Source organism: Hemibagrus wyckioides, linkage group LG07, assembly GCF_019097595.1.
Source record: "Hemibagrus wyckioides isolate EC202008001 linkage group LG07, SWU_Hwy_1.0, whole genome shotgun sequence".
Classification (NCBI taxonomy): domain Eukaryota; kingdom Metazoa; phylum Chordata; class Actinopteri; order Siluriformes; family Bagridae; genus Hemibagrus; species Hemibagrus wyckioides.
Genome location: NC_080716.1, coordinates 13,032,106 through 13,058,526, shown reverse-complemented (window position 1 = coordinate 13,058,526; position 26,421 = coordinate 13,032,106). Strand labels below are relative to the sequence as shown.

At 38.1% G+C, this 26,421-nt stretch overlaps 1 protein-coding gene, 1 long non-coding RNA gene and 2 other non-coding genes across 10 annotated transcripts in view; 3 read left to right on the top strand and 1 right to left on the bottom strand.

The window, feature by feature from the left end:
• The window catches only part of LOC131355833 (nuclear factor 1 B-type-like), a 90,527-nt gene extending 75,207 nt beyond the window's left edge, over nt 1-15,320 (bottom strand). For 2 of the 7 annotated variants that reach the window (XM_058394354.1, XM_058394357.1), the window contains exon 1: nt 2,604-2,988. In XM_058394354.1, the coding sequence (XP_058250337.1) occupies nt 2,604-2,621 (18 nt within the window). In that variant the 5' untranslated portion in view covers nt 2,622-2,988. Of the gene's footprint in view, nt 1-411; nt 965-2,603; nt 2,989-15,172 lie in introns of those variants that run through there. The other 5 variants (XM_058394351.1, XM_058394352.1, XM_058394356.1 and 2 more) reach the window with 5 other exon arrangements.
• Nucleotides 8,053-8,124, top strand: trnah-gug (transfer RNA histidin (anticodon GUG)). Its single transcript has one exon. It is a non-coding gene; the product is annotated as a tRNA-His (tRNA).
• On the top strand, nt 8,945-9,016 carry trnah-gug (transfer RNA histidin (anticodon GUG)). Its single transcript has one exon. It is a non-coding gene; the product is annotated as a tRNA-His (tRNA).
• LOC131355835 (uncharacterized) lies at nt 14,183-23,775 on the top strand. The gene is made up of 3 exons (XR_009204948.1): nt 14,183-14,877; nt 19,520-19,730; nt 21,380-23,775. It is a non-coding gene; the product is annotated as an uncharacterized LOC131355835 (long non-coding RNA).
• Nucleotides 23,776-26,421: the final 2,646 nt, after the last annotated feature.

Here is a 26,421-nt window from a genome sequence, read left to right as displayed (position 1 = left end):
CGAAACTAAACTCGGTGCTTTACGCACGATGTAAATGTCCAACGTTAATGCGCTCTTTTGAAAAATAATGTAACTGACATCTTTCAAGTTCGCTACACTCTTCCCGGACACACACGAGGAACTTTTAAAGTATAACGTAAAATAATGTCCCGAGTCAAGGAAAAGTGCACAATTTTCACCCTTAGCGCGGTAAAAGATGATGAATGGTTTCATTAATGCGCGCTACATGCTAGGTTACATCTCAGCGCGTGATCCTGTACAAATGATCAAATTAAACATAACTATTTGGACCAAACGTTGAACCGTCGGTACTGTAACCTGGTTTGCATTTCACTAAATAAAGCTCAGCAGCGCTGCCTATTCAGCAATATTCAAAAGCCTAAATCAATAAAGCGATCCGTAAAGCTCTACCTGCGTTAGACAAATCGGCGAATACATCATGACCTCGGCCGCCAGTGCAGATAAGATCGATCGGTCACCAAAAGTCCGGTTATTATCGGTTCATTCTCCCGAGCCCGTGCTGCACCGTGCACGGCCCAGTGGAACTTGTCCTCATTCAAAAGCGAGAGCAAAGCTTCATCAGAGACCGGCGGCGAACTTCGCAGATCCCAGCTCGAGCATTTAAAGATTCCCACGAGAGCTCAGAAGCACAAAAGACTGAAGCGGAGAGCCTTCAGGAGCAGTGCACGCATCCGCAGAGAGCGAGCTCCAGCCGGAGTGAATTGAAGAGGAAAAAAAAACACCCCACTGTCTCTCTCTCTCTCTCCCTCTCTCTCTCTGTCTCTCTCTCCCTCTGATGCTGCTTTAAAGGGGAAATCTTGAAGAATGTCACAAGTGCAGGTCGAAAACTAGAAGGCGCCAAATTTCTGATCCGGTTTTCAAACTCGATATTATATCGAGCGGTAACACCCTCTAGTCTGCTGGATCCTAACGAATCAGTCTCACGATTTTTTTTTCTTCGTTTCATTACAAAGTCAATACTCCTCCTCTTCCAGCAAACGCGGTCTATACCACACAGCCCACCTTCAGGTCTCCCTCTCACACCATAACGATCACGGGCTTTTCCCCTATTTTATGTTGCAAATTTATATCATTATATTTATTCCCATAAACATGTTTTTTATGTTCAGTTTAAGCCCGTGTATATTATGATATTCAAAAAAAACACTAATTAATGCAAAGTAATGAGTGTGTGAAGTGATCATAACTTTTACATTATTATCGCTGGGCAGATATTTTGTCGGCTACATCTGCAGGTTTAGTAAATTGATCTAACAATCTATCTAGCATTAGTGAATGAACATTGTTCGTCATTTTCAGCGCAATCTTGATTGTTTTCCGACTTTACAATGTTAAAAGAGCATGTGTTTTTGCATGCGGTGTTGAAGTCACGGTGGGACAGATTGTCAGGGCCAGTCCAAACTCTTCAAACCCTCACAGCATTGTCTCAAAGCAATAAGGCCTGTGTGTTATTCCTACAGAACCGGTTATTTGTGTGGTTACGTGTAGATGAGTTTATTTGCTTGTTTGTTTGTTTTTTCTTTGTATGGGTGGATCTATAGCACATAATGAGAGAACTATTTGCTGCATGTGAAGCTACAATTACGGTGCACAAAGTGACACAAAACAGAGTGAAGGCATCCCATCACGGATTGCAGATCACATGCTTACTGTTAAGTGAATTACTTGTCACTATAGACTTTGTACAGCGTCTTCAACTAGATGGGAAATAAAGCACTTTACGGAACTGGCCGTGTGTCCTGTATGCCGCTTGACCGCGCGGAACCGGGAGAAGACTGACCGATCACAGGACCTCTCGGTTTACGACACTGATCTTTATTCACATCACGTCACGTCGTAATCTCGTGTCAAAGTCTACAAAGCTTTCCAGCTCTCCACCCCCCCTGTCCGTCCATTAACGCACAAAAAGAGGGGAAAAACCGCACACGGACAACGTTTCCTAAAACCGGGGTCTCGCGCTTTTAAAGCCGCGGCGCAAACCTCTTGCTCAAGGTCAAACAAGCTACTAGACTTTATTTGCGCATATTCAGGCGGGAAAGAATTTTTTACACCATGAGATATTTATAAAATAATAGTAATAATAATAAAAGTTCAAAGTCAAGTTTGTCACAAAGCAACAACGTGCGGAACGCAACCTTTGTAAATAAGTGGACAAGTCCAACGTGAACTTGGCGCGAGGAAAGCAGCGGTGTTGTAAAAATTCAGCCACTTGGCTAAAACACAACTTGCCCGAGTATTCACTCTCAGGCTGTGCAACGTGCCAAAAGTGCAGTGCTACAAGGGGGCGAGTTAGCTAAAAGCAGGAGACATGCCAAGAGTTGACTGATCTCTTTAGGCGCAAACCCTGCCACCGACTTCTGACACACGACGATATGACCCACATAGGACGGCTGCCAAAGCACAACATAAACAATCCGACACATATATACCGCCATTTCTCCAGCAGTTTTCAAATGCATTTCACTCGAAACATGGGACTACCGTCTCCAAAAAGCTAGAGGGTTACATTTTGCACATTAACTTACTTAAAAAGTATTCACAAAAAAATGATTTGCAAGATATTATATTCCATGGTAACGTACCATTGCACTGTATTGCATGGATTTAAACGGGTGTCCAGGAGGCGGTGTGAAACTCAAGCCGGTACCTTCACATGTCTCAGACTGAAAAAAAGAGAAAAAACAACAAAAAGAACCCCGTTGCCTACTTTTTAGACTTTTTTCTATTCTTTTCTTTTCACGCAGCAGTGCTCTCAAAAAATGCACACCGGAAGAGAATTCTTGGCAGACAGGAGGCAAAATCAAGTCAGCGAACACCTCAGATTTTTTTTTTCTAATCTTCCTTCCTCTGCGAGTCAGACTTTTGGATAGGTTTTTAGTGGTTGAGTTGAACGCGATCCAGAAGAGGCAGAGTTTTTGGAACTGGGCACGTCTGCGCCTTTACTTTCTCTGTCTGCTTGTCGTCGCTGCTGCTCGCAGCTCTTGGAATCGGCGTCCTCGTCTCTGATTGGCTGAGGCGCTATTGGCCCTCCGCGCGCCGCTCCGCGCCCTGCGCCGCCGCGCGCACTTCCGTTTCAACGCCGGGCTCGCGCAGTTTGCGTATGAGCGCGCAGCAAATACACCCCCCCAAACACACACAAAAAACACCCAAAATGACCGGATTCCGACATTATTATCCTGTTTATTTTAATAACACTATTAACACTAGAATACCATAAAACGCATTTTGTTTTATTATGACAGTTTAGTTAGCTTTAGGAATCTGGTACATTTTGCAATGCATATAGAAATAAATATAGAGCAGTAACAACAACTATAATAATAATAATAATAATAATAATAATAATAATAATAATAATAATAATAATAATATAGTGATTAGTTATTCAGGTTGAAATCGACTGCAGTTTCCCGTTGAAAAACATTCATTTATGTTACTGAGCTTTTAATTCAGGTTTAATTCCATTTGATTCCAAATGTTGTATGGTCCATTGTAATAATACAGAATAAATGCAATGCACACACTGTTGGAAGAAAGATTGCATGAGCACAATGATGGCATTGATCCAGACCTCAGCAACCACCATTCCACAAGCACACTTTCTGTTCCGGCAGAGGATTCCTGCTCGCCTCTCCATGCTAACGTTAAAACATCATACACAGCTTTACACACCAACATTATTCTACCTAAACACATACATGCTCACATTGCAACTGAATGCAAGCTTGGTGTTAAGGTTTGAAAGCTGATGATAATTACATGTAGGGAACAGACAGTGAGCTGTTTATGCGCAATAAATTCAAGCTCAATTTTGAAATACTATTTCATGCATTTGTAATAGCTTATGAGAAAAGAACCCATGGCTAAACTATTTGAAATCAATTGAAGGTATACTGTACATGCTGAAGTGTTTTTGTTTGTTTGTTTGTTTGTTTTAATATAAATATGAATATTTATTAAATATTTATTTAAACATGAAACTGCTGCTCATTTTATAGTGCTCCAGATGCATGTCAGATCTCACTTTTATACACACTAGTATGTGTGTGTGTGTGTGTGTGTGCGTGCGTGGGGGACGACGACAAGAAGCTGTCCTTCTGCACAGCTATACAAAAACAGTTAACTAAAATGCATCATTATATGGCTTGACAGAATAAATGTACATACGGAATCAACATTTATTACGGTTTAATAAATAAATCTCCCAGTTCTTAATAAGCCAGCTATCTGACCGCATTTGAAAGCTCTGTATGATTTATGTGGATTTATTTTCATATATATATATTTGCATTCTTATTTGACTTCACAATGACACCCGAAGGTGCTGTGTATGAAAAGACTCCTCTGGAGTCTGTGGGAATAAAATCAGAAATAGCAACGACAAATCAACAACTGTATCTTTCATAATTGCTATTTATGCCAGTTACGTAATCTGACCTCGGAATCAGTTATGATAACAAACCGCACAGTCTGTAGAGCATGGCGAGAAATCTCTTTCTCTCTTACGTACCACACAGATTAAGTAACATGCACAGAAAAGAGCCGAGTTTATTTCTCTCTCTCTCTCTCTCTCTCTCTCTCTCTCATGCACGCACAGCTACATTCTGTGGCATAATTTTCACACCTAACAAAAGTAAACTGGACCTGAAACCCCTTCACTTTCCAATGCATTAAATTGTGTCATATTTCTCCGAGTTAGTGCAAACGATCGCACTTGACTAAGCAATCAGGGGAGCAGTTTGCAAGTGAACTTGGCTGCAGTAGGTGCTGTGGGAGGAGAAGGCGGAATGGTGAAGTGCTCCTCCAAACTGCCCACAACTTTCCCCACTCGACTACAACAACCTCCGGAAATCAACGAAGCAGCTGTCTAGGGGTTTTTTTTCCCCCTCGTTTAATAAAAAATGCTCTTTGTGCTTTGTGTTTATTTTCCTCACGTGACTGATGAGCTTCTGAGACTTTTTCGCGGCGTGTGCGGCGCGAGCACGGAGAGAGGGAGAGAGAGCGCGTGCGTGCGTGCGTGCGTCCTGCTTCTTCACAGTGGGCTATGACAATGTGTCAGATTGAGGATTTCCAATCCTGAGAGCTGTCTTAACCTTTTTACGGAACATCTAGACGAGATTAAGTATGGAGTCACGGTGCACACTGATTAATGCACTCGGAAAAAAACCCACAAGTGAGTGTTTAATGCAGGTTTCTCCCAAACTCGGGGGAAATCCTCTATACGTGGCAGCTCAGGAACCCTTCAACTCCGTTATGTAAGAGAAATAAATTCCTGTATTCGCTTTTTTTTCTTTCTCTACAATAGAAACTGTTTTGTGGGCATTTTTTAAAGAAAACTAGGAAGACTTTGCTCTATTAAACTTCTGTGCTGCTTGTGTTTCTGTGCACGTTTTTTTTCTTTCTTTCTTTCCATGCTTCTAACCTGTAGCCATCTTTATTATTATTATTATTAATAATAATAATAATAATAATAAAAACTAATAGAAACATAAACCTATTTTATAGCCTAATAAACAAATTGAATTTATAGCAGGAATTTTTTTATTTATTTATTTATGTATTTAAGTACTGTTTACTGCCAAAATGTTGCATGACTTCAGTTATATAAATAAAACTAAACATGGCAGAGTAAATCAGACTTTAGATATATTAAATATATTTGTAATAATATAGTGTTTTTGATGACAGACTGAGCAGCACATGAACATTTTCAGCTGTTCACCACTGCAGAAATTTTGTTTTTGTACAAGTTCATTTCAATAATGTTGTTTTATTTAACAAATTATATGTAAAATATTTAGATTTTCCCAATTGATCTAAATGCAAATAAATTATTTCTGCATATATTGCATGTTCTCTTGCTTTCAGGTTTGCATTTGCCAGCCTTCTTTATTATAACTATTATATCAGAGCAATGCATTTATGTAGCTCTATAATTGTATTCATGTTTTCCTTCTCTTTTTTTTCAATAAAAAATCTTTTAAAATCTTAATATCACAGATTAAATTTGGGTTATTGTTTCTTAATATTTAATCTTTATGGTCTTGGCACAAATGTTATTTTTTTGGTTGTTTGCTTGTTTGATTTTGGTGGTATACAGAAAGAGCAAGCGAAATAAAATATATATTTTTTCATCATTTAGTCATCATTTAAAAAATAAACATTTTAAGAAACCCTCTGACATATACAGTCTGATAGAAATGTATGACTCTTATACATGTCTGTTAACTTTGTGCTTAAATAAATGAGTGGGTAAAGTTGGGCTAAAAAAGGATGCAGTATGTTGTAATACGGGTTTGGATCAATGGGACAGAAGTGTGTGTGTGTGTGTGTGTGTGTGTGTGTGTGATGTAAAAAAAAAATATCAGGATATTTGGATATCAGTTATATTGTTTTAATTTATAAGAAAATTAAAATGTAATAATCAATATTAAGGCAAAATACATACAAACACATAGATAGATAATGAAATGGGCATTTTGAGTGCAGACTCCTTTTTTGTTAAAGAAAAGAAAATTTTGTTTGACATTGAATTTTGAAGACATTGTCCTCTTCCTGCCTAAAACCTTTGAAACCTTTTGGTTGGTTAAATGTTTCAGAATATCAGAAATCAGACCAGCGGTCTCCGAGGCATATATGTTGACATCTTGATGCAGGATTTAGGAGTTTCAGTAACAGGATGTACAATGCTTGGCTCTTAAGCACCAATGTTATGTGCTGACTGGAGATGGCTACAGGATCATTTTGCATTCAGGTAGGTCACAGCTGAGCATATGAGAAGGGTGTAGGCCTCTGCACGCCATGTGAAAATTTCCTCTTTAAGAATCAGGGCCGTGTATAAAACTTCACGCTGTCACGCTAAATGTCAGACAGCGGCCCATATTACTTGCAAAGGCTGTTTAAATATAGTTTACTATTTAGTACAGTAGATTTACAATGTTTTGGATGTATCTTTCATGGCGTATTCATACTCCTGTTGCAAAACACGCAGTGAGGCGATTTGGCAATACATGAGTTTGTCATTAAAGGTCATTTTGCTATTTTATGTCCTAAACATTTCCTATAAATAGACAAAAGTATTATTGCTGTAATGGTCCAAGTCTAGACTTTCACAGAGGTGCTATGAATTTATTATAGCTTTATTTTGTGTTGCATGTTGTTTTTTGTATACTTCATAACATGTTACAGGCTGGCCTGTTTGTGTTTATTATTAAATGACATTAAATAGCCTGTAAAGGCCAATGTTTACCAGTGAAATAAGGATGCTTGATGTGAAGAGCACACTCTTAAAGGAATGATTTGGTCAAAATAAATTTTATGCAGTTTAATCTAGATCCTACATTATTAACACAAAACACTGTTGATGTTTGAAGGTTAACATTAGTTTTACACTGAAGCTTGAAGCTAACAAGTAAAGCTTAATATATATTCTTAATACATAAGTCTAAAGCTGTACTGCACAAGGTTATTGACCAACATTATCCTGGCCATGCAACATGCAATGCAACCTGACCTTGACCATGCAATCCGTGACAACAAAAACGACAACAAAAAATGCTACAACCCAAACAAACCACTGAGTATATTTTCATCCAAAACATTTCAGCAGCCTTAAGGCACTGGATTTGTTACAGACACACCACTCCTAGCACGTGCGCAGGGTGACGCAAAACTGCGTGCTGCTTTTTTCCGTTTTATTTTAATAAATAACAATGTGTCCTAAAGTGTCAGAAACCACACCAGCAAATGTGTTTAAGATGACTGAAAAGCTAGACGTGGTTTGGGGGGCAATTAATTTACACTTGCGGTTACTACACTGGTAAACTGCCATTACCTGTAAGTTATATTTATCTCAGAGCTCCAGAGTGGAAAGGTAAAGACGTCATGTCTGTGTTTGGGATGGAAAATAAAGCAACGCTCGTTCTGATAGTATTTTTATAGTTAACGGTGTAAAATAGCCCTTTTTAAAACAATATGTAGCATATACAAAAACGCTAAAAACGAAGCCCGAACTAAGCTGCCAACTAGCTCGCCGTGATCGTATAGTGGTTAGTACTCTGCGTTGTGGCCGCAGCAACCCCGGTTCGAATCCGGGTCACGGCAAGAAGATGGCTGAACACTTTATTGCTATTTATTATTATTTTTTTTATTAATACAGTTAATAAGGTTCATTACATTACATATTTCACAAGATCATATACCACATGTTGAATGATAATCCGGAAGTAGGCTGTAATGGCTCTGATTATATATCAATCACAAAAAAATAGTGTTTAGACTGACAAGTGTTTTTTTTTTAATCCAGATGTTATTTATTTATTTATTTTTGCTTGCAGAATGTCTGATAATCTGTGAATTCTGCATTTGCTTGACTTACAACTTCATACATATTTAAGAATCATAATCACGAACGCATCCTACGCATGTTCCTGTTGTACATACAGTGTACATAATGCACACTTTTTGCACAAATATATAATCGCTCTTTCCTTAACACTTTATCTTAACATTTTATCTGCTGTAAATACAACTTGCACATACCTCTTTATGCACATACTGACATAGCCTTATTTACTGATGTACATATTTACATATTTATCTGCACTTGTTCATTTGCACAATTTCTACTATTTGCACTTCTGGTAGATGCTAAACGGCATTTCACTGCCATGTACCTGTACTTTGCATCTATCTATCTATCTATCTATCTATCTATCTATCTATCTATCTATCTATCTATCTATCTATCCACCTATCCATCTATCTATCTATCTATCTATCTATCTATCTATCTATCTATCTATCTATCTATCTATCTATCTATCCTGAATTCATGTAACCTGTGCCATAAACTACAATTGAGCGCTTTTCTCACGGATGCGGATAGTGTATGCGCGCGCTTGCCCACGGCTCTTGGTAGCTCGCCGTGATCGTATAGTGGTTAGTACTCTGCGTTGTGGCCGCAGCAACCCCGGTTCGAATCCGGGTCACGGCAAACACCTTCAGTCCAAAGCTTATTTTACTGCAATAAAGTTAATTAAAGTATAAAAATGCTTAACTCCAACTACATCATACAACATTCGGAAGCGCACGTAAGTTTGCATGATATATTGCTTGTTTACTGATACCAGCACAGTTAACAAGCCATATATCAATAGTCAATTTAGCAATTTTGCAACGGTCCGGCAATGTGCAAACAAATCACACTTTAAAACACATCATTCACATGAACCACCAAGCATCATTTACGTGTGTCAAAATAATGCATGGCACATTAAAGGCTCGCCGATGGGTTTTTAATAGGTTGGCATTAAAGATTGGCAAGGCACATCGCCTCCTCAATATGGTGCAATAAAATCGTAATGCAGTAGCCTGTGCTGTCCATATCGCCCAGTGCTAATTGTGCTTTAATACAAAATGTCATCTGTTTGCAGCTGTTTCTCCTTCCACTTCACCTTTTCTGAGACTTATGAAGTGGATGTGGAGATAAATTCAAGAAATTTTCTAAATCCAAGAAAAAATTCAGAAATTCAGCAGCAGAGGGCGTCAGAACACCTTCTAGACAACACCAACTGTAATTACTGGCGAGCTGGACAATGTCCAGTGATGAATTCGGATGTTTGAACGTGTTTCTGTTTGTTTAATGAGAAAACTTTGCATGAGCAAACTGAAATACTGGGGTTGTTAAACAATAAAGCGACCTGGATAGATTGATGATCCCATAATTACAGTGACATCTGACCTTTGTAACTCCTAAAATGTTAAATTTAACTCCTCAGCAATCTCATTTATAATATTTTTTTAACAATGGCCGCAATTTACTTTTATTCATAGTAATAAAATATGATGAGATAATTTTTGTTTAGCACATATATATATATATATATATATATATATATATATATATATATATATATATATATATATATAATGTGGTCAACTAGCGAGAAACATCTCATGAAAAAAAAAAAAAATTAAAAGGTAACTAGTCTTCTTCTTCTTCTTCTTCTTCTTCTTCTTCTTATTATTATTATTATTATTATTATTATTATTATTATAAATAATAACAATAGGTTTTGTTTATGTATTTATTATTATTTTTTATTTATTAATTAACTTTTATTTATTTATTTATTTACAGAAACCCAAAACTAAAAGAGCCAAAGAATTTCCTTTTGTTTACTAAGGCTGTGTGTGTGTGTCTACCTGCATGAACAAGGATAGTGTGTGTGTATGTGTGTGTGTGTATGTGTGTGTGTTTGTGTGTGTGTGTACGCACGTTCATGTGGTGTGTGTGTGTGTAGTGCTTTGAAATCAGTATGTAGGCAGTCAAGTGGAAGAGCAACAATGAAGCAATGACAGCTGTATACAAATATACAGAGAGAAGGTGTAAACAAGGAATTCTGCTCAAATCTCAGTACTTATTTTCAAAACACACACACACACACACACACACACACGCAGACACAGCGGAAAGAAAAGAGCAGCAGGCCTCCGGAGTGTCGCAAAACAAACTATGTACTTGCTTTCTTCTTCTGTGTGTCTGTGCTTTCCCCTACTTCAATAGGTCTTGATTGACATGACAAGCCTGCACCTCCGTCGCATGAAATGTGTGTTTCTGCTGGCCTCCCGTATTATGTCTTTATTAAACATGTCACTTCATAAACTTCTCCTGTTGGGATGTAAGCACTGTTGCACACATGACAGTTGTTTTATTATATTTTCTTTATTGCTTTAGCCATTAAATAAAAAAGCAAAGGACATGGCAGTTCCAGCTAAAAGTCAAACATTTTCTACAGATGATATTCATGTCCTGAGGTCATGGGTTTTCTCTGGAGTTCAGCAAAAAGAATATAGAAAATCTTCACAACAAAAGCTCCAGGTTTGATTCCAGTCCTAACCCTAACTCTAATTTGAACTGCAGGTTCTGGCTTTCACTGCAGAAAGACTGGACAATATTACGACACTACACTGTTCTACTTTGCACTTATTTGAGATTCAAAATTTGAGGAACAACCTTTGCAGTACTCATCTAGGTGGAATATTTGTCTGGTGTGTGAATGTCCTCGTACTGCAGGCATTTCAAACATGCCGTTCCATCTTTATATAAACCGGGTGCTGTGCTGCAGGGCCTCTTTTCTCCTTTCTCGTCCCCTTGTATCTGTCCTCATCTTGCATCTACTTCCCTCTCCCATTGAACCTTTTGGCAACAAAGAGAGCCATTTTTCTGTAATTACACAGGGCAGATCCTCGTTAGGCACCGTTGCACAGGGCTATAGCACCGAAGGGACTCAGCCCTTACATGCTACTTGAAAAGGCCCCCATTTTAACACTAATTACACAAATAGGTTTCAGCGTTATATGTGGCATGTGGCACCTTCAGTGTTCAAAAATGTGCTGCAGGACGCTGAGATTTCACCAACCTCTTCACTATCTGCTATGGTCAAACAAAAGCTATTTATTGCTCTTGTTTTTGCCATCTGTTCTTCTCTGTAACGTGTTATTAGAGTGTGAGAAGATACTGAATGTGAATTCAGATGTGTGTCAATCTAAACTCATGTCTGTTCACAGAGATTAAAAATAGGAGGTGGGAAGAAATGTGAGCCTGAGTAAAACTAAGGCATCATAAATAAATTAAAAATTAATAAATAAATAAATAAACAATAATAATAACAACAACATCAACAGCAATAATAATAATAATAATAATAATACTTTATTAGGCTATAGTAATAATAAATACCATGAATACAAATAAATCCAATATCCATAGTATGGACTAGTATTTAACCTTATAAACATCAGCCTACTGTATTACTCAGTTATTTAACTATAAAGCCTATTATACAGTCATTTATTTATTTATTTATTTATTTATTTATTTACTATTTATGTATTTGTTTATTTATTTTTCATTTGTTTATTTATTTTTCATTTGTTTAATCTATCTATCTATCTATCTATCTATCTATCTATCTATCTATCTATCTATCTATCTATCTATCTATCTATCTATCTATCTATTTGTTTGTCTGTCTGTTTGTCTGTCTATTTATTTATCAGCGACAGTACACATTTATCATCAGTAATATTTCTGATGGAAACGTGTCATATTTAACCAAAGGGTGCATTTGGTTGATGTTTAATAAAAACAATGAAATGAAAGCACATAAATGAAATCATAGTACAACTTCAGTGTAACTTTTCAAGAAATGTTCAAGAAATTTGAAAACCGCCTCCAAAAACTGACTCCCTCAAAACAGTCAACGTTCGTGTTAATGACCGCTTAAAGCGAGAGACATTCAGTTAACAAGTTTGAGCAGGAAATCACCTGGCATGCTTTCCCAAATTTTTAATTGACTTTGGGTTCTGATTAAAATCCCCTTTGGCTGATCATTTTTATTCAGATATGCCAATTTTGCATTTTGCATTTAAAATCCTAAACCCAAGTGGCGCATGGTCACCTGCTCAAACCTAAAAGAAATGATAAAAAAAAAATAAAAATATCAAGACACTTGTGTGCGTGAGACACCATGTTCCTTAGCATTACAGCCCAGTAGCCTTCAGTGCATATCATAAACACAGCCACTGGAGGGATTCCTCATTTATTTCTACCCTTCTACTAATCCTTTTAATTACTGCCTTAGTAAATGCTAATGTTATTCATGATTAGTTGGTATTATGCTAATCTCTGACCCACATTCGGCCGAGAAAGCAGGAGCATCGTCTGAAGGCCAGATTGCTCGGAGGCTGCACACAAACTGACATCAGTCTCCCAGCTGTACAGAGCGAGCCAGCCAGGAGCTTCCTGAGAAATAACGGTGAGAAAATCGACAAAGAAAATGGAGGGGGGGGTCATAATCGTTTACCTTAATGAACGACTGTTGGCAACAAGGATTAGTGATAAATGCAGGTTTCCACTCTGCACAGGCCACCCCAGCATCTGCTCCATTCAGCATCCTGTAGGTCTTAGTTACTCTTTCTACCTTTTAAGTCAGCAAACTTTTTTATATACAAGAAAGTCCTTTACATTTAAAACAAATCCCACATACGCCATCAGTGCAGATTCATTTCAAAACATACTTTAAAACTGTACAATGATATTATGCCCATTTATTAGATGCATAGAGCTTTCTGTTCCTGATCTTTCCACAGGCACAATACATTTCCGTGGCGTTACTTAAAACTGTACCATTTTTGCATTACTAAGGTATAAATTAATCTCATTCACTTCAAGGGACCACTCAGATCAGTTAACTACTATAAGAACACGATAATAAATATAATGACTTGAATTAAATAAAAAATATAGCCCTTCTTTATGAGCCACTGCCGTAGCCTTTGTCACCTGTAAATAAACCTGCAGGTTTAAATGCAGTTCAGCATTCAGCAGGTGAGTCCTCATGTGACCTGATATCTCTCTCTTGTCCCTTCAGCGTGTTTCCGAACCGCGAACCCACAAGTTTCACCAAGCTTTACACAGAACATGCATTCGTCACAAATACCTGAGGTATTGAGTAAAATGTATGTCCAAAATAAGGGAAAAAAATAATAATAAAGTCTTATTTAAAACAAGTTCCATTAAATTGCTAACTTCATGTGGTGATAAAGTAAAGCTTAAACTTAAACTAGTTTAAGGTTTGATAAATATTCTGACTAAAATAAGATTTCAACAAGTTATTGCAAAAGCTCATATTTACAACATACTAAAGCTTGTTAAAATCCCAAACGTTCCACAGACTAAGCAGGCAAAGAAAACTTCCTACCAATCATATATACAGTTTTACCTCAGATGTAACTAGTTAAATTGTAATTTTATTTTTATTTTTATTTGTTGAATTTTTTTTTAAATTCTGCTTTCTAGAAATCAAGAAAGTTTTGTTTTCTTACAATTCATGTGTTTCATATAGTGACATTTCTTGCAATAGAATAGGTCCTAATGCAAAAACAAAAAAATTATTAAAATTATTAAAAAGAAACCACATCTTCGTTGGAAGAGACTTGGAAAAATTATTTCCTTATTTCTATAAATTAACAAAATGAAAGAAATGTATCAGAATTAGTCAGAGATTGAAAATAAAAGTAGTTAAAAAAAGGTTACAATTTAAGCCCAGCACATGCACTTGTGTAACGACACACAGATGGAATTGTTAAAGACAAGTTGACTGAGAGTGGAAAAGTAAAAAAGTTAGCCCAGAGAACACTGAGAAGGAATTAATATTCCTAGTAGACTAAGATCCAGCAGTAGTTTCATTTAGTGCAGAGGCAGAGGACAAAAGCCCATTGTTCGCCAGCAGTGCAAAATGGACAAACAGAGAGAAAAAAGTCAGCAAGTGCAGGGCACGACCATATCTTAAACACCGCCGTGTTCATAAAAACCTGAAACAAGACCCAAACTTTTGAAGTAAACTCAGTGGCAGCAGTAGAAAAATTCCGACGAAATCATTTCTGCAGCAAACCGGTGTTGAACGAAGGCTGACACAGAAACAAGGTGAAGACTTGGATTTCACTTCGTTTCCAATTCCTAAATGGAGAGCTCATGAGTCAAATGCTACTACTCTGAGTTACCACTTGCTGCTTTCACCACATCGCAAAACTGGATCCAACATGGACTACAACAACACACGGCTGATTACGATATGATCTGTAACCTATCACAGCGTGACAGACTGCTTTTCCCCCTGACGAGGAGAGAGTGGACTCCCCAATACAGCCTTAACCCTCTGACATCAAGCCAAGCGCAGGGTTACGCAACCCGCTCAACCTGCTTGACCCTGACGACACACGCGTGGCCCCTGCACACACTTCACTGAACAACACACACGCCAAACATCTGAAGAGGGGTCGCAATGAGAGGTGAGAATAACTTTATGTTCAGTACAAGTTCAGGCAAATATTCACCAAAAGCTTGCAAGATTATTAAATGATAATAGGATGACATTTACAATATATAATTCATTCATGGTACTCTAAAGACAATATGGTTTTCGAGTGTTGCCTCAAAAGCTTTTGGAAAATTTGCAATGCTAACCTCATCAGCAATGCAACGAAGAGCTCTGAAGGAGGAGTTACCTGGTCATACGTCTAAGCCATTAGGTATGGAAGAAAATATGTAGGGAGAGAGAAAAAAAAAAAAAAGAACCAAACTCACCATCCACCAGGTCCTGGCTGTCATGTCATAGCATAACTGCCATTTGATGGAGCCGTCTGCTGTTTTCCCAGCCATCGCCTTTTCAGGAGCTTTCATCAGGAGCAGCTCAGCAGCAGATAACACACCTAATCAAGCCTTCATCAGATGCCACACACTCAGCCTCATGTAGGCCAATCCTTATCACACTGCATTATGGGAAAACGCAGGCACACACACACACACTCACACACACACGTACACACACACACACACACACACATACACACACACACGGCCCTGTGCATAAGCAATGACTCCAGCCTCCGCAGCTGCCTATAATGACAGGATCAGGATCTGGAATCCTCTCTCTCTCTCCCTCTCTCTCTCTCTCTCTCTCTCTCTCTCTTTCTCATACACACACACTCACACACACAAGCTCTTCAGGCAGGGCTTTAATTTTTTAAGCAGTGTACATTAGGAGCACGAGTCTTTTATGGCGTCCTGAGGAGTGCAGCAAGGGGAACACCAGTGAGGGGTTTTTGTGAGAAAATGCGATATAAACTTTATTTGCATTCTTGTCTATTGTATATTGTTTGACTTGTAGTTTGGACAGCCCTCCCCATATCTTCTCCACACACACACACTCATGCACACACACACACACACTTTAGCCCCCTTCCCCTGACACCCCTCTAGTCAATGAGGGGAGGCCCAAATAGGAATTAATTTCCCCATACAAAAGCGGCGAGTTTCATAGACATGAGAGCGAGGCACGGTTCAGATATCACACACCGCTTACACGGGGCACAGACCAGATACTAAGAAGACAGATATAGACTGCAATGTAGCATTCTCAGTATTTCAACAACCAAGGATTGATTATTTATTTATTTATTTATTTATTTATTTATTTATTTATTTATTTATTTATACCTTTTTATTCACAAGGAAAGTCTCACATTTGTAAGGCTTGAATGTTATTTAAATATGAAACCACCAAAGGGCCTGTGAAGCAGCATCAGTATCACACATGGAGAAAAGATGCACTACATGTTGCTTGTTGTTTGAATTTGTTTTTGTTTTTAGTTGTTTGTTTGTTTTTTCATTTATTTTCATTAGTGTTTACTATAACCTAAATTTAATTCTTATATACTGAATGTCTGTGCTATTTAAAATATTTTTAAAAATGAGAAAACCATGACGTGAAATTTGATTAAATTCTCATAACTATAAATCTTATTTTTTTTTGCATCTATATTAAAAAGGATATATCAAAACAGCTAGGCTATATTGCTATACAGCTATATTGTTTACACTAAGGGATGTGTAAAATATACTTGAAATCTATATTTCAAAAACTGTCACTGTAGCTGGTTGTTACATCAGTGCCAAAAAGGTGGTTATATATATATTTTGAACTTATTTATAACTAGTTTAAGTTAAATGGTAAATGTCGCACATCCTTATTATTTCGAACTTTGACATCAATTTAACACCATCATTTCTAAAGTAACTGCTCATTCACAGGGACTTATATAGCAAAGATTCTACATATTCTAATATTATCTATAAGCAGATTAAGTTAGCTAGTTATTAACCAGGAAAAAAACTCATCAGTTAGTTATTAACCAGGAAAAAAAACATTCATTAATAATCATTATTAATAATATCATTAATAATGAATAATTTTTTATAAGAGTGACCTGGCCAGGTCACTGGAAGGCAGCAAAAGACACAACAATTCAGCAATTTCCATATTTAAAAAAATCAACGTAATAATATATAATCAAATATTACAGACACAATGTCCAACATGGCAAGTGCAAATAAATTCAAGTGTTTCAGGACGTTAATCCACATTGATGAGGTGTTCAATTTATTACTGCTCAAGTTATAGTTCAAGTGATTTTTGTTCTTTTACAGATATAACAGATGATAGATAAGTAGGTTTAAAGTGTGCTGTTGTTTAACAAAGGAAAAATATTTCTAATTGCTGATGTGTTGTAGGTGTCAGAGGAGATGTTTATGGAAGGAGCCTCCAGGATCAGAAAGTTATCCTCTTTTGCAGGGGACTTTGTGCTTTCTGGTTTATCTCTAACATGACCATTTTTTTTGTCTTATTAATTACAAGAGAGAAAAATACAGAGGCTGGTAAGGGAGTGATCATTTATAGCTGCAATAACATAAGTGAAATGACTTGTTCATTAATTAATTAATTATCATTTGTAATCATTGCCAAATTGTTGTAGTATAAGGAGAATAAGCCACTTTAGATGGCCTTTGGTGTAAGAGTATTACCCAGTATTGATTATCGTCCTATAATAGCACAGGCGGTTGTGTTTTATTTCTGACTGTAACTTTCAGCTTTCGTTAAGAAAATTCTATGACAAATTCAGAAAACACACACACAACCTACTCACTCCAGGACACATCTAATAACCCTCATCGTACATACGTCATGTTACTCTTTCTCATAAGTGTCCAAACATTCAGACTGTTACAGGTGGCTTTTGTTAATAGCAGCATTCATGCAGTTGCTTACAGTAATTCGAAGTAGCGTTTTTCCTCCTTTTCCTATATTTATTTAACCACTGGCTTTCCCTCAAATGGCAGCAGTCAGGTTATACCAACACGCAAAAGCTTGTCTTCTGAGGGTTGCTCTCATGACATGTAGATCTGAATCTGAACATGTGCTTTTCATCCCACTCTTGCTACATTGCTTTTGATTCTCAGACATGCTAGCAAATGAACAACATTCTCACTTTTGACATTTCGAGTGAGCGTCAACCTGCCTCCCAAGCATGCGTGGTGGGCTTTGGGGAGTGAATGCCAGCTTTGTGCCATGTTTGGGACTCTCTTTGTAACCTATCCAGACCTTTTTCCCTCGGCTGCGAATTCCCAACCTCCGCCTCCTCGCAGAATGTTCCCGCCAGTAGCTGCTTCCCTCTGAGTGAATTGTTGGTTTGTGTGAGACCGTGCCTTTAAGTCAGGGGCGCAGTGCGACTGGCATCCGAGGGTCGAGGAGGCATTTCACAAAGCAGCACAGCCTTGAAGAACAAACCCCTCGCTACCCCCTCAGTGCAGTGGTGTTCTTTATATGTCGGTAACCTTTCCCACATTTCTGTATTGGCCCAAAGGGCGAGACGATTCGTTAAAGCCTGTAGTTTAAGTGTCACAACAACAATATTCATTTGCTACTAAATTGATGGTGGAGCATGCAGAGTAACAAGTGATAGGGGTTTATGTCAATTATTTCATATTATCCTCTACTAGAAATTCGTTTCAATGAATAAGTATTCTAAACTTAATAAGAATGTGAAGAAGTTAATCCACAGACAGGGTGTGCTACAATCATACATAACTATTAGCTGGAGTGGTCAGGAATAGCACATGGCACACTACATACTTAGCGATTTCTTGGTGCTTTTTGAGCAGAAGGCAATGTTTAAAGATTTAAAGTATAAGCAGAATACATTTCAATGGATTTTTGATGGACATCTGGGTTTGCAATATGGGCTTAATTCCTGTAACCAAATTTAGGCCCACATGGGACAGGCTGTCTGGCAATTACAAGAAAAGAGCTTGCTGGTTTGTGTTTTATTCCTATAATTCTAAAACTTTGTGTAAGCAGATGTCAACAACAGGTGGCAATTTGATAATTATGCCAGAGTCACTCAGGTTTTAATGTAGGTAAATAAATTCTGACAGTTTGTTTACATATTCAGTGCAAATTATTAAACGGTTCATATAATAATGGTGGAAATCATTATCACCTACTATCTACCACTACAAAGTTAAATATTTATTATGGTTGTAGGTCATACTGATTTCTTTTAGGATCGTATTCTGATCTAAAATTCTTTACAATAAATTCACCATTTATAATTCACAAATCCAGGAAATCAATATAAAAAATATTGCAACTCTACATTTTAACACATTATGACCTCTTTAGGTTTGCTGAAATAATAAGCTCTCCACTCTAATATATTAATATAATACTGAATCACATTTTGAGCCTCAGTAAGATCGAAGGACATGGAATTTTTAAGTCATTAAAAAAATTAATTATTTTAAAATGATGTCAGGTTTCCAAAAAAAGAAAAAAGGTTTTAAAATAAAATCTTAGTTTAGCTGGTATGCTTAGTGTTTGAATTGTTGTATAATATTCTATGATTTTTTTTAATCTATAGCATAATGTTTTAACATTATAAGGCTCCCTATAGCTGCAGAATATTGGACACACTGTAACCAATAATCTTTCCATGTTGTTTTATGGTTTTTATATGCTTTCTTATAAATTACTAAGAGAAAAAGTGAATGTACCATATATCAATATTCATCTTCATTATTAACTGCTTTGTCCAGTTCAGGGTGATGGTGGATCTGGAAGCTTTCACAGGAACCCTGGATGTGAGGTGGGACAACATCCTGGAAGGACACCAGTCACTCACAATCACACACTCATTTAGCAAAGCATACCAGCATGTGGTGATTTGTGGAGGTGAGAGGAACCTGGAAAACCTGGACTGCATTCACGAGGACAAAATGCAAAACTCCACACAAACAGAAACCCAAGGTTAGAATAAAACCAGGTATTATGTGCTTGATGCTTTTTCAGACATTCAAATCTATGAACTACTAGAGCTATTACAATCACCCTAATTCAGACATTATAATTAGAACATTAATTGACATAAAACATCTGTAATGGTGAGTATGGTGTTGGGCCACCAAGAGCCACCAGAAGATCTCAGTAGACTGTGCCACATAATCTACAAATCTCGGGACCTGTACTGGAGGCAATGAACATATTTCTTCCGAAGGATATTCCTTCAACTGACGTTTTGATGATGGTTGTGGAGAATTCTGTTTCGTACACCAGCCCAAAATCTCAAATGTGAGTTCACTTGGGTTGAGATCTGCTGTCTGTGAAGGCCAAATCATTTACATATCAGTGTATCAGCAAAATAGAAACGTTTTTCTCTGATCTGATTTTCAGTATTTGCAGTATTCAAAACTTGCAGATATCCAATATCATCTTGCATAAGATAACCAAGTTATTAGTTTATCTTTTTTATCACCCACATGTAGGTGAATGATTCAAAGAATTTATCATGATATGTGCTGTGTGCATTTTGGGGCAAGAGTAGATCAGTGTGAATCCCAGAACAGCCTGTTATCCATTATTGGGCCCTTGAGTAAAGTCCTTAATCCTCACTTGTATCTGCTTTTGATCACTATAGATAAAAATCCTATGCAAATGAATAAAAGTATTTACTGATTTCTGCTGATTTAAAATTTTGTTAAGTTACAATGGTATCAGGGGAAATTGGTCTGCATAAAAGTTTTTAAATTATGCTTTTTAATGCTAACATTAAAAATTCCAAGTTGTAACGAAAAAGTAAAAAAAAACAAAAACAAAAAACAGACACAATCCTTTACAATGAAGTAAAGTAGATATATTCCAGAATATACATAAGTGCAGTAAAGAAGTTTTTTTCTACTATACATACTGTTCCTATAGGCCAATGCAAATGACCACCTGTCACTCCACAGAAGAAGAAGACATCTGCTTTAGGACAATAAGAGCGGGACAATAGGAGTTAATTGACTCCAGTCATAACATACGTGTTTGTATGTCCCAGGAACATGGTTAAGTCAATCAGAGAACAGAACAAGACCACACAAATCAGACACCAATCTCCACAGACTAAATGAAACTAAAACTAAACGAAAACTAAATTGTAACAAACCACCAAAAAGATGAAGCAAACTTTATATTAACAGATTGTCTCTGAAGGCCAGAGACACTGAATAGCAGAGCAGGATCAGTTGTCATACAAACACCCACTGCTCATTATTAAAGTATTAAGCTTGATAATTAATTCCAGTTATTCCTAAAGGTTTAATTAGTGCCAGTGTTATTTCTAATGCCAATTATGTATATAATAAGAACAACATCCTTTGGGTCATGTTAAAACTAAATAAAGTTTGTTCATTTGATTATTGCCTCATGAAGACAATGTAGTGGGAATAAATCATTAAAAGAGCCCATCTCTGTTCACTTGCACTGGTGTAACCCATGGCGATCCAACCTTTTCAATGAAGTCTGTCTGAGGCGAGTGAGAGAGTCTTGTGTTTGTTTCGAGGTCAGCACTCACACTCTCAGTGTCCTGGGAGCAACATTAAAGACTTTCTGCCAAGAGTCTTTTTTTTCTCCTTTAGAGGGCGAGGTGGCCCTGCCATGACACAGGCAATCCTTTGGGGTGGCTCAGAGGAGGTACGAGCAACTGTCAGTCAGAGGAAGAATATGGAGCAGCGGGGAAGCCCGTCAGCACTGACAGGGGCCGTCATTCACACCACGGCACTGAGGAGGACACACACCGAGCCAATCAACAGAGACCCTGCTGAGGACAGACAGCATCAGGACGGGAGGCATCCAACCATGACGATGGAGGGCGGGTGGCTTTTGGGACTTTTGAGGGTTCAGCAAGAGTTAATGACAAGACAGACTCCACCGAGGTAGAGATATAGATTTTCATGAATTCAAGGTTTGGGTCGTGTAAGGAATGTAGCAGAGAGTCTAAGAGTAGCAGATTGCCAAAGTAGGCAGCTAGCTAGATGCTCGCATTCAGTAAAAAGCTACATGACATTCCAAATGACCCTTTTTAGGATAAAGGATGTGAATAGTGAGCAAGCCTAGCAAGGAAGTTCAAATAAGGTAGACATGGGGCAGAGATAGGTTTCACAGCGGAGCTAGCTCATTTGGGGTTTAGCCACCACCTTTCAGCAGGGCACAACGAACATACACCCGCACACACACACTTTACCGAACCAGTGAATTGTTCTTTATCCACCACACCATCCAAAGCTCAGTATCTAAAAGACGTCTCCTCGCAACCGTCCCCAGCACTGCGGTATTAGGCCTGCCAGCCCAGAGGAAGTACATAAGGAGCTCTTTGTTAGGCTGTACTGGAGAGACATTGTGTAGAATACAGTGCCTGCCCAAGATAAAAGGCTTGCCTTTCCTCTCATCTAAGCAAAGTTTATCCTCCCCGAAGTCTCCCCTTTCTGCTCAGCCGACAAAGGGATGGCTTCAGTCGTAGAGCACTTTCACTTATCAAAATGTCCATCACTTGAAGCCATTTAGATCCAGTGATGTGAAAACGCGTCACACTTCACTGCTCTTAAGTAAAATTTAGCAGATTAATGAAGATCCCAGTGCAGCATGATATCAACTACGAAAAAAGTGTTTTAAATTTTCACAAGCTTGAGCAGATGCTTTTTGGATGAACAGGTTTGTCCATTGGAGAACCAGAAAATCTATTCAGAAGGTTTTTTTGAGTTTCACTCAGCGCCACTAGTGAGGAAATCACAGGCACATTCTTTGCGGGATTAAAGCCAGGCAACTTGATTCTGAGTCCCCGGCTCTCAGGTGGTCCTCAGAGAGCAGTTTGAGACTAGGAGTCATCCAGTTCAGGACTCAGGTAGCAGAACTTCCTGTATAACAATGAGCCGAGTAAGGAAAGCCTTGCAGTATATGGCTTCAGTTTGAAACACCTTCACTAGCAGCTGGCAGGATTTTAGTGAATTCGTAAATAGTACTGACTTGTACTGGATAACTTGAAGTGTGATAGTTTGTTCTGGAGCTGAAAACAGGAAGAGCAACCGTTCAGTGGGAGGAAGAGAGACATTCCTATTCGCCTCATAGATATTGTCCACAGCTGGCTCCACAGCTGTTCTACGTTGCTTCAGACACAAAGGGCAAGACAAAGGACAGTGCGGGTTCACGAGGAGATTTACATTTTGTGTGTGCTAAGCGTATAATCTGATATACTGGAAAGGTCAAAGACTATGAAAGATGTGTTTCTAATATTTATCTAAGTCCGTCTACAACGAAATAGCAAAGACTATCATATGAGTTAATGATATACTGACTAATTTGTCAGCGAAATTCAGTTTCCCTGAGACTTCAAGGGAGAAGATAAAAGGTGTCGACCAAAACTCCACACAAGTTCACAATGACGGACGCCAAAAGCCAAAGCCATGGTCACGGCCTACATGTTTACGGTCCTGGGGACATACCAATAGGCCTCGTGTGCTTTTTGAGCACTGATTAAACAGATATAAGGCATCAGGGCATTGGAGATGCCAGGGACTCCAACTGGCAACTCAGTGCAGCACTTAACTGTCACATCAGCCATGTGTGGCATGGTGCCCATCACCAGAGAGACGGTGGCAAACAGCAGGGCATGAGCCTGAGAGAGCCAGACAGAGCAGGCGTGGGGCATCGGGCCAGAGCCACCGAGAGACACAACACTCCCCAAAAACACTCCACGCCAAATCCTCACACGTCCAAATAAAAGGTTACATCTGGCATAAATTACCAAAATCAAACAATTTGAAATCCAATTGGGAGTGCTTTAACATTTCTGGAGTGCAGGAAACAATACATGTCTGTGCATATTGAGTTCATGTAAACATAGGGAAATCGCAGATGTGTGACTTATGCTTAGGTTGGAAAAAAGCCAGCATTACAGACAAACAGATACAGAAAATGTGTATTAGTGTGGTGGCTAGATACATGCTTCATATAATCATGTGCCATGTGCATTTTATCATCGAAACACATAGGTGTGTGTGAATTTAAATCATGTCGTGGCACCATAAAACACTCAAATCTATCTATCTATCTATCTATCTATCTATCTATCTATCTATCTATCTATAGAGAGAGAGATAGATAGATAGATAGATAGATAGATAGATAGATAGATAGATAGATAGATAGATAGATAGATAGATAGATAGATAGATAGATAGATAATATTGTTTTTAACAATGGACATTGTTGGTCACAAAGGAGCTTTACAGAAATATATAAATACAGCATAGAAATTTTAAATTGATAAATTTATCAAAGTATCCCCAATGAGCAAGCTAGAGAAATAGAAATGGCCTTTATTTGTCACATATACATTACAGCACAGGGAAAATCTTTCTTCGCATATCCCATCCTTGGAGGTTGGGGTCAGAGCGCAGGGTCAGCCATGATAGAGCGCCCCTTGCTCAAGGGCCCAACAGTGGCAACTTGGCAGTGCTGGGGCTTGAACCCCCAGTCTTCCAGTTAAGAACCCAGAGCCATAACCACTTTGAGCAACCACCACTTAGGTGATAATGGCGAGAAAAAACTTCCTCTGAGTTGACATGAAGAAATTTGGAACCACACACACAAAAGGGAACGCATCCTCATTGGGTGACACTCGATAGTGTGATATCATTTTCCTTTTTAATTATGTACTAAAAAGTGAAATCATGTTTCCAGAAATTCATTCAAGTCTTAACATGAAGTCCATCTTCATCTTATTGAAGTGCTGTAGATGCATCTATCAAGAAGTGTGTTTTTTTTAGGGTGCTTGATGGACTGTTTTTCCTTTCAATAAACACTTTCTCCTATTCAGGATGTCAGTGGATCCCAGTAGCACTGGGCACCTAGCAGGAATACACTCTATCCAGGACACAGTAAACAATATTGTACCAAGCAGTAATGATGTGCTGCTTTGCCCAGTTGTTGGAACTTAGACCTCCATGAAAGCTCTTTCTACTTACCAGGCCACATGAGAGCAAGTCTGGTTGGTTGATTATTTATTTTAACACACCGTTTCTAGTAAATGCATGTTATTTTATGTCATTAAGGCAGTTAGTTTTGCAAATACCAACACTCAGCTCAACAATGACATGTGACATATAAGGTGGAGAATAACTGGTAAACGCACCTCAGTTTATATGTTGATAGACATTTGACTTAATTTTTTTTCCCCAGGAAAACAGAACCATTCACTCAAAGTGTAGTTAATTGACTGTTGAAGGGGGGGGGCACAACAGAGCGGGACATCCATTATGACCAGATAGCAGATGGGAAAAGTGAATGAGTGTAAGAAAGAACAGAGAGATGGAAAGCAAGCCGAGAGGATCATGTAGGTTCTTAGAGCAACACAGATGGGAATGTAGGGAGCCTCAGCCTGGAGCAAAGAGCTGGGCTTTATTTGTGCAAGATTAGAAAAATAACCTGTGTGCGTTGATTGACGGCTGAGATTCCCCTCGCAGATGGTCTGCATTGAGGTCATGGGGAAACTCTATTAAAGAGAAACAAATGGAGAGAGGACCTTTGCACCTCTATCCTGGGACGACTGGGAGAACCGGGAGGACAACTCAAGGCAGATGACGGCACTTTGTGAACATTAAGAACGCGTTTAAAACTAACAAGCAAGCTGTATACATACAGTAAATACACACACACACACAGATGAGGTAACATTTTGGATTTCAAACCACTATTTATTTAAAAAAAAACCCTAATAAATAACAATTTACATATTATATACTGTGTAGTCTCAAATCACAAAATAAAGGTAAATTAACTATTTGATTCACACCACATGAAAGAAATCAATACAAGAGTCAATGAAAGAGCCCAAGTGTGATTATTTAGTCTTAGACCTGAATTAGGAGCTCAGGATAGTGCAGAGAGAAGTGTAGGTTTCCAGTACACAGTTTCTACTGATAATGACAGCAGACGTAAACCAAACAGCACAGACAGCACTACCTGCACATGGCTAACTCTCTTGATTACAATGTTAGCATGTGTGGAGTATGTAGTATGTATATATTCACATATAGATATATATGCTATAGCACAGTGAAGATTTGAGCAGGTCTTATTGCTTTCTAGGGTACAGGTTCATACCTATAAGTCGATAGAAGCACTTTGAGTAAATTTAAGCTTAAATGTTTGCCGTCGACTAAATACTTCACTTATTTCACACAATATAATGAATATGGACAGAAATGTACAAATATTAGAGACATGCTGTAATGTTAAACGGCGCTGATGAAACCACATTGTGGTCCGATTTAATCCAGAGGTGTGAACAGGACAATTTTTGATCATCCCTGCTCATGATCATTTCTGATGAACCTAGTGGGCTCTGTTTTATAAAATATAAACAAATTTATCTTTTAAGCCAGAGCAACACTGACCAGCATATAACAGTTACTGAAGATATGAATGAACATGAGAACCCAGAACATCCTTGAGTTAATGAAAGCCTTGTAAAGTCCTGGCCCTGATGCACACCTTTGTTTTGCGCCATCATACGGCCTTTTCCCAGTTCTGTCACGACACTAAAAATGCACAAAAACTATATTGTGCATGTAGATGTAGTCCGAGAAGATAACGAATTTTATGGCAATTCAATTTAGGGCAG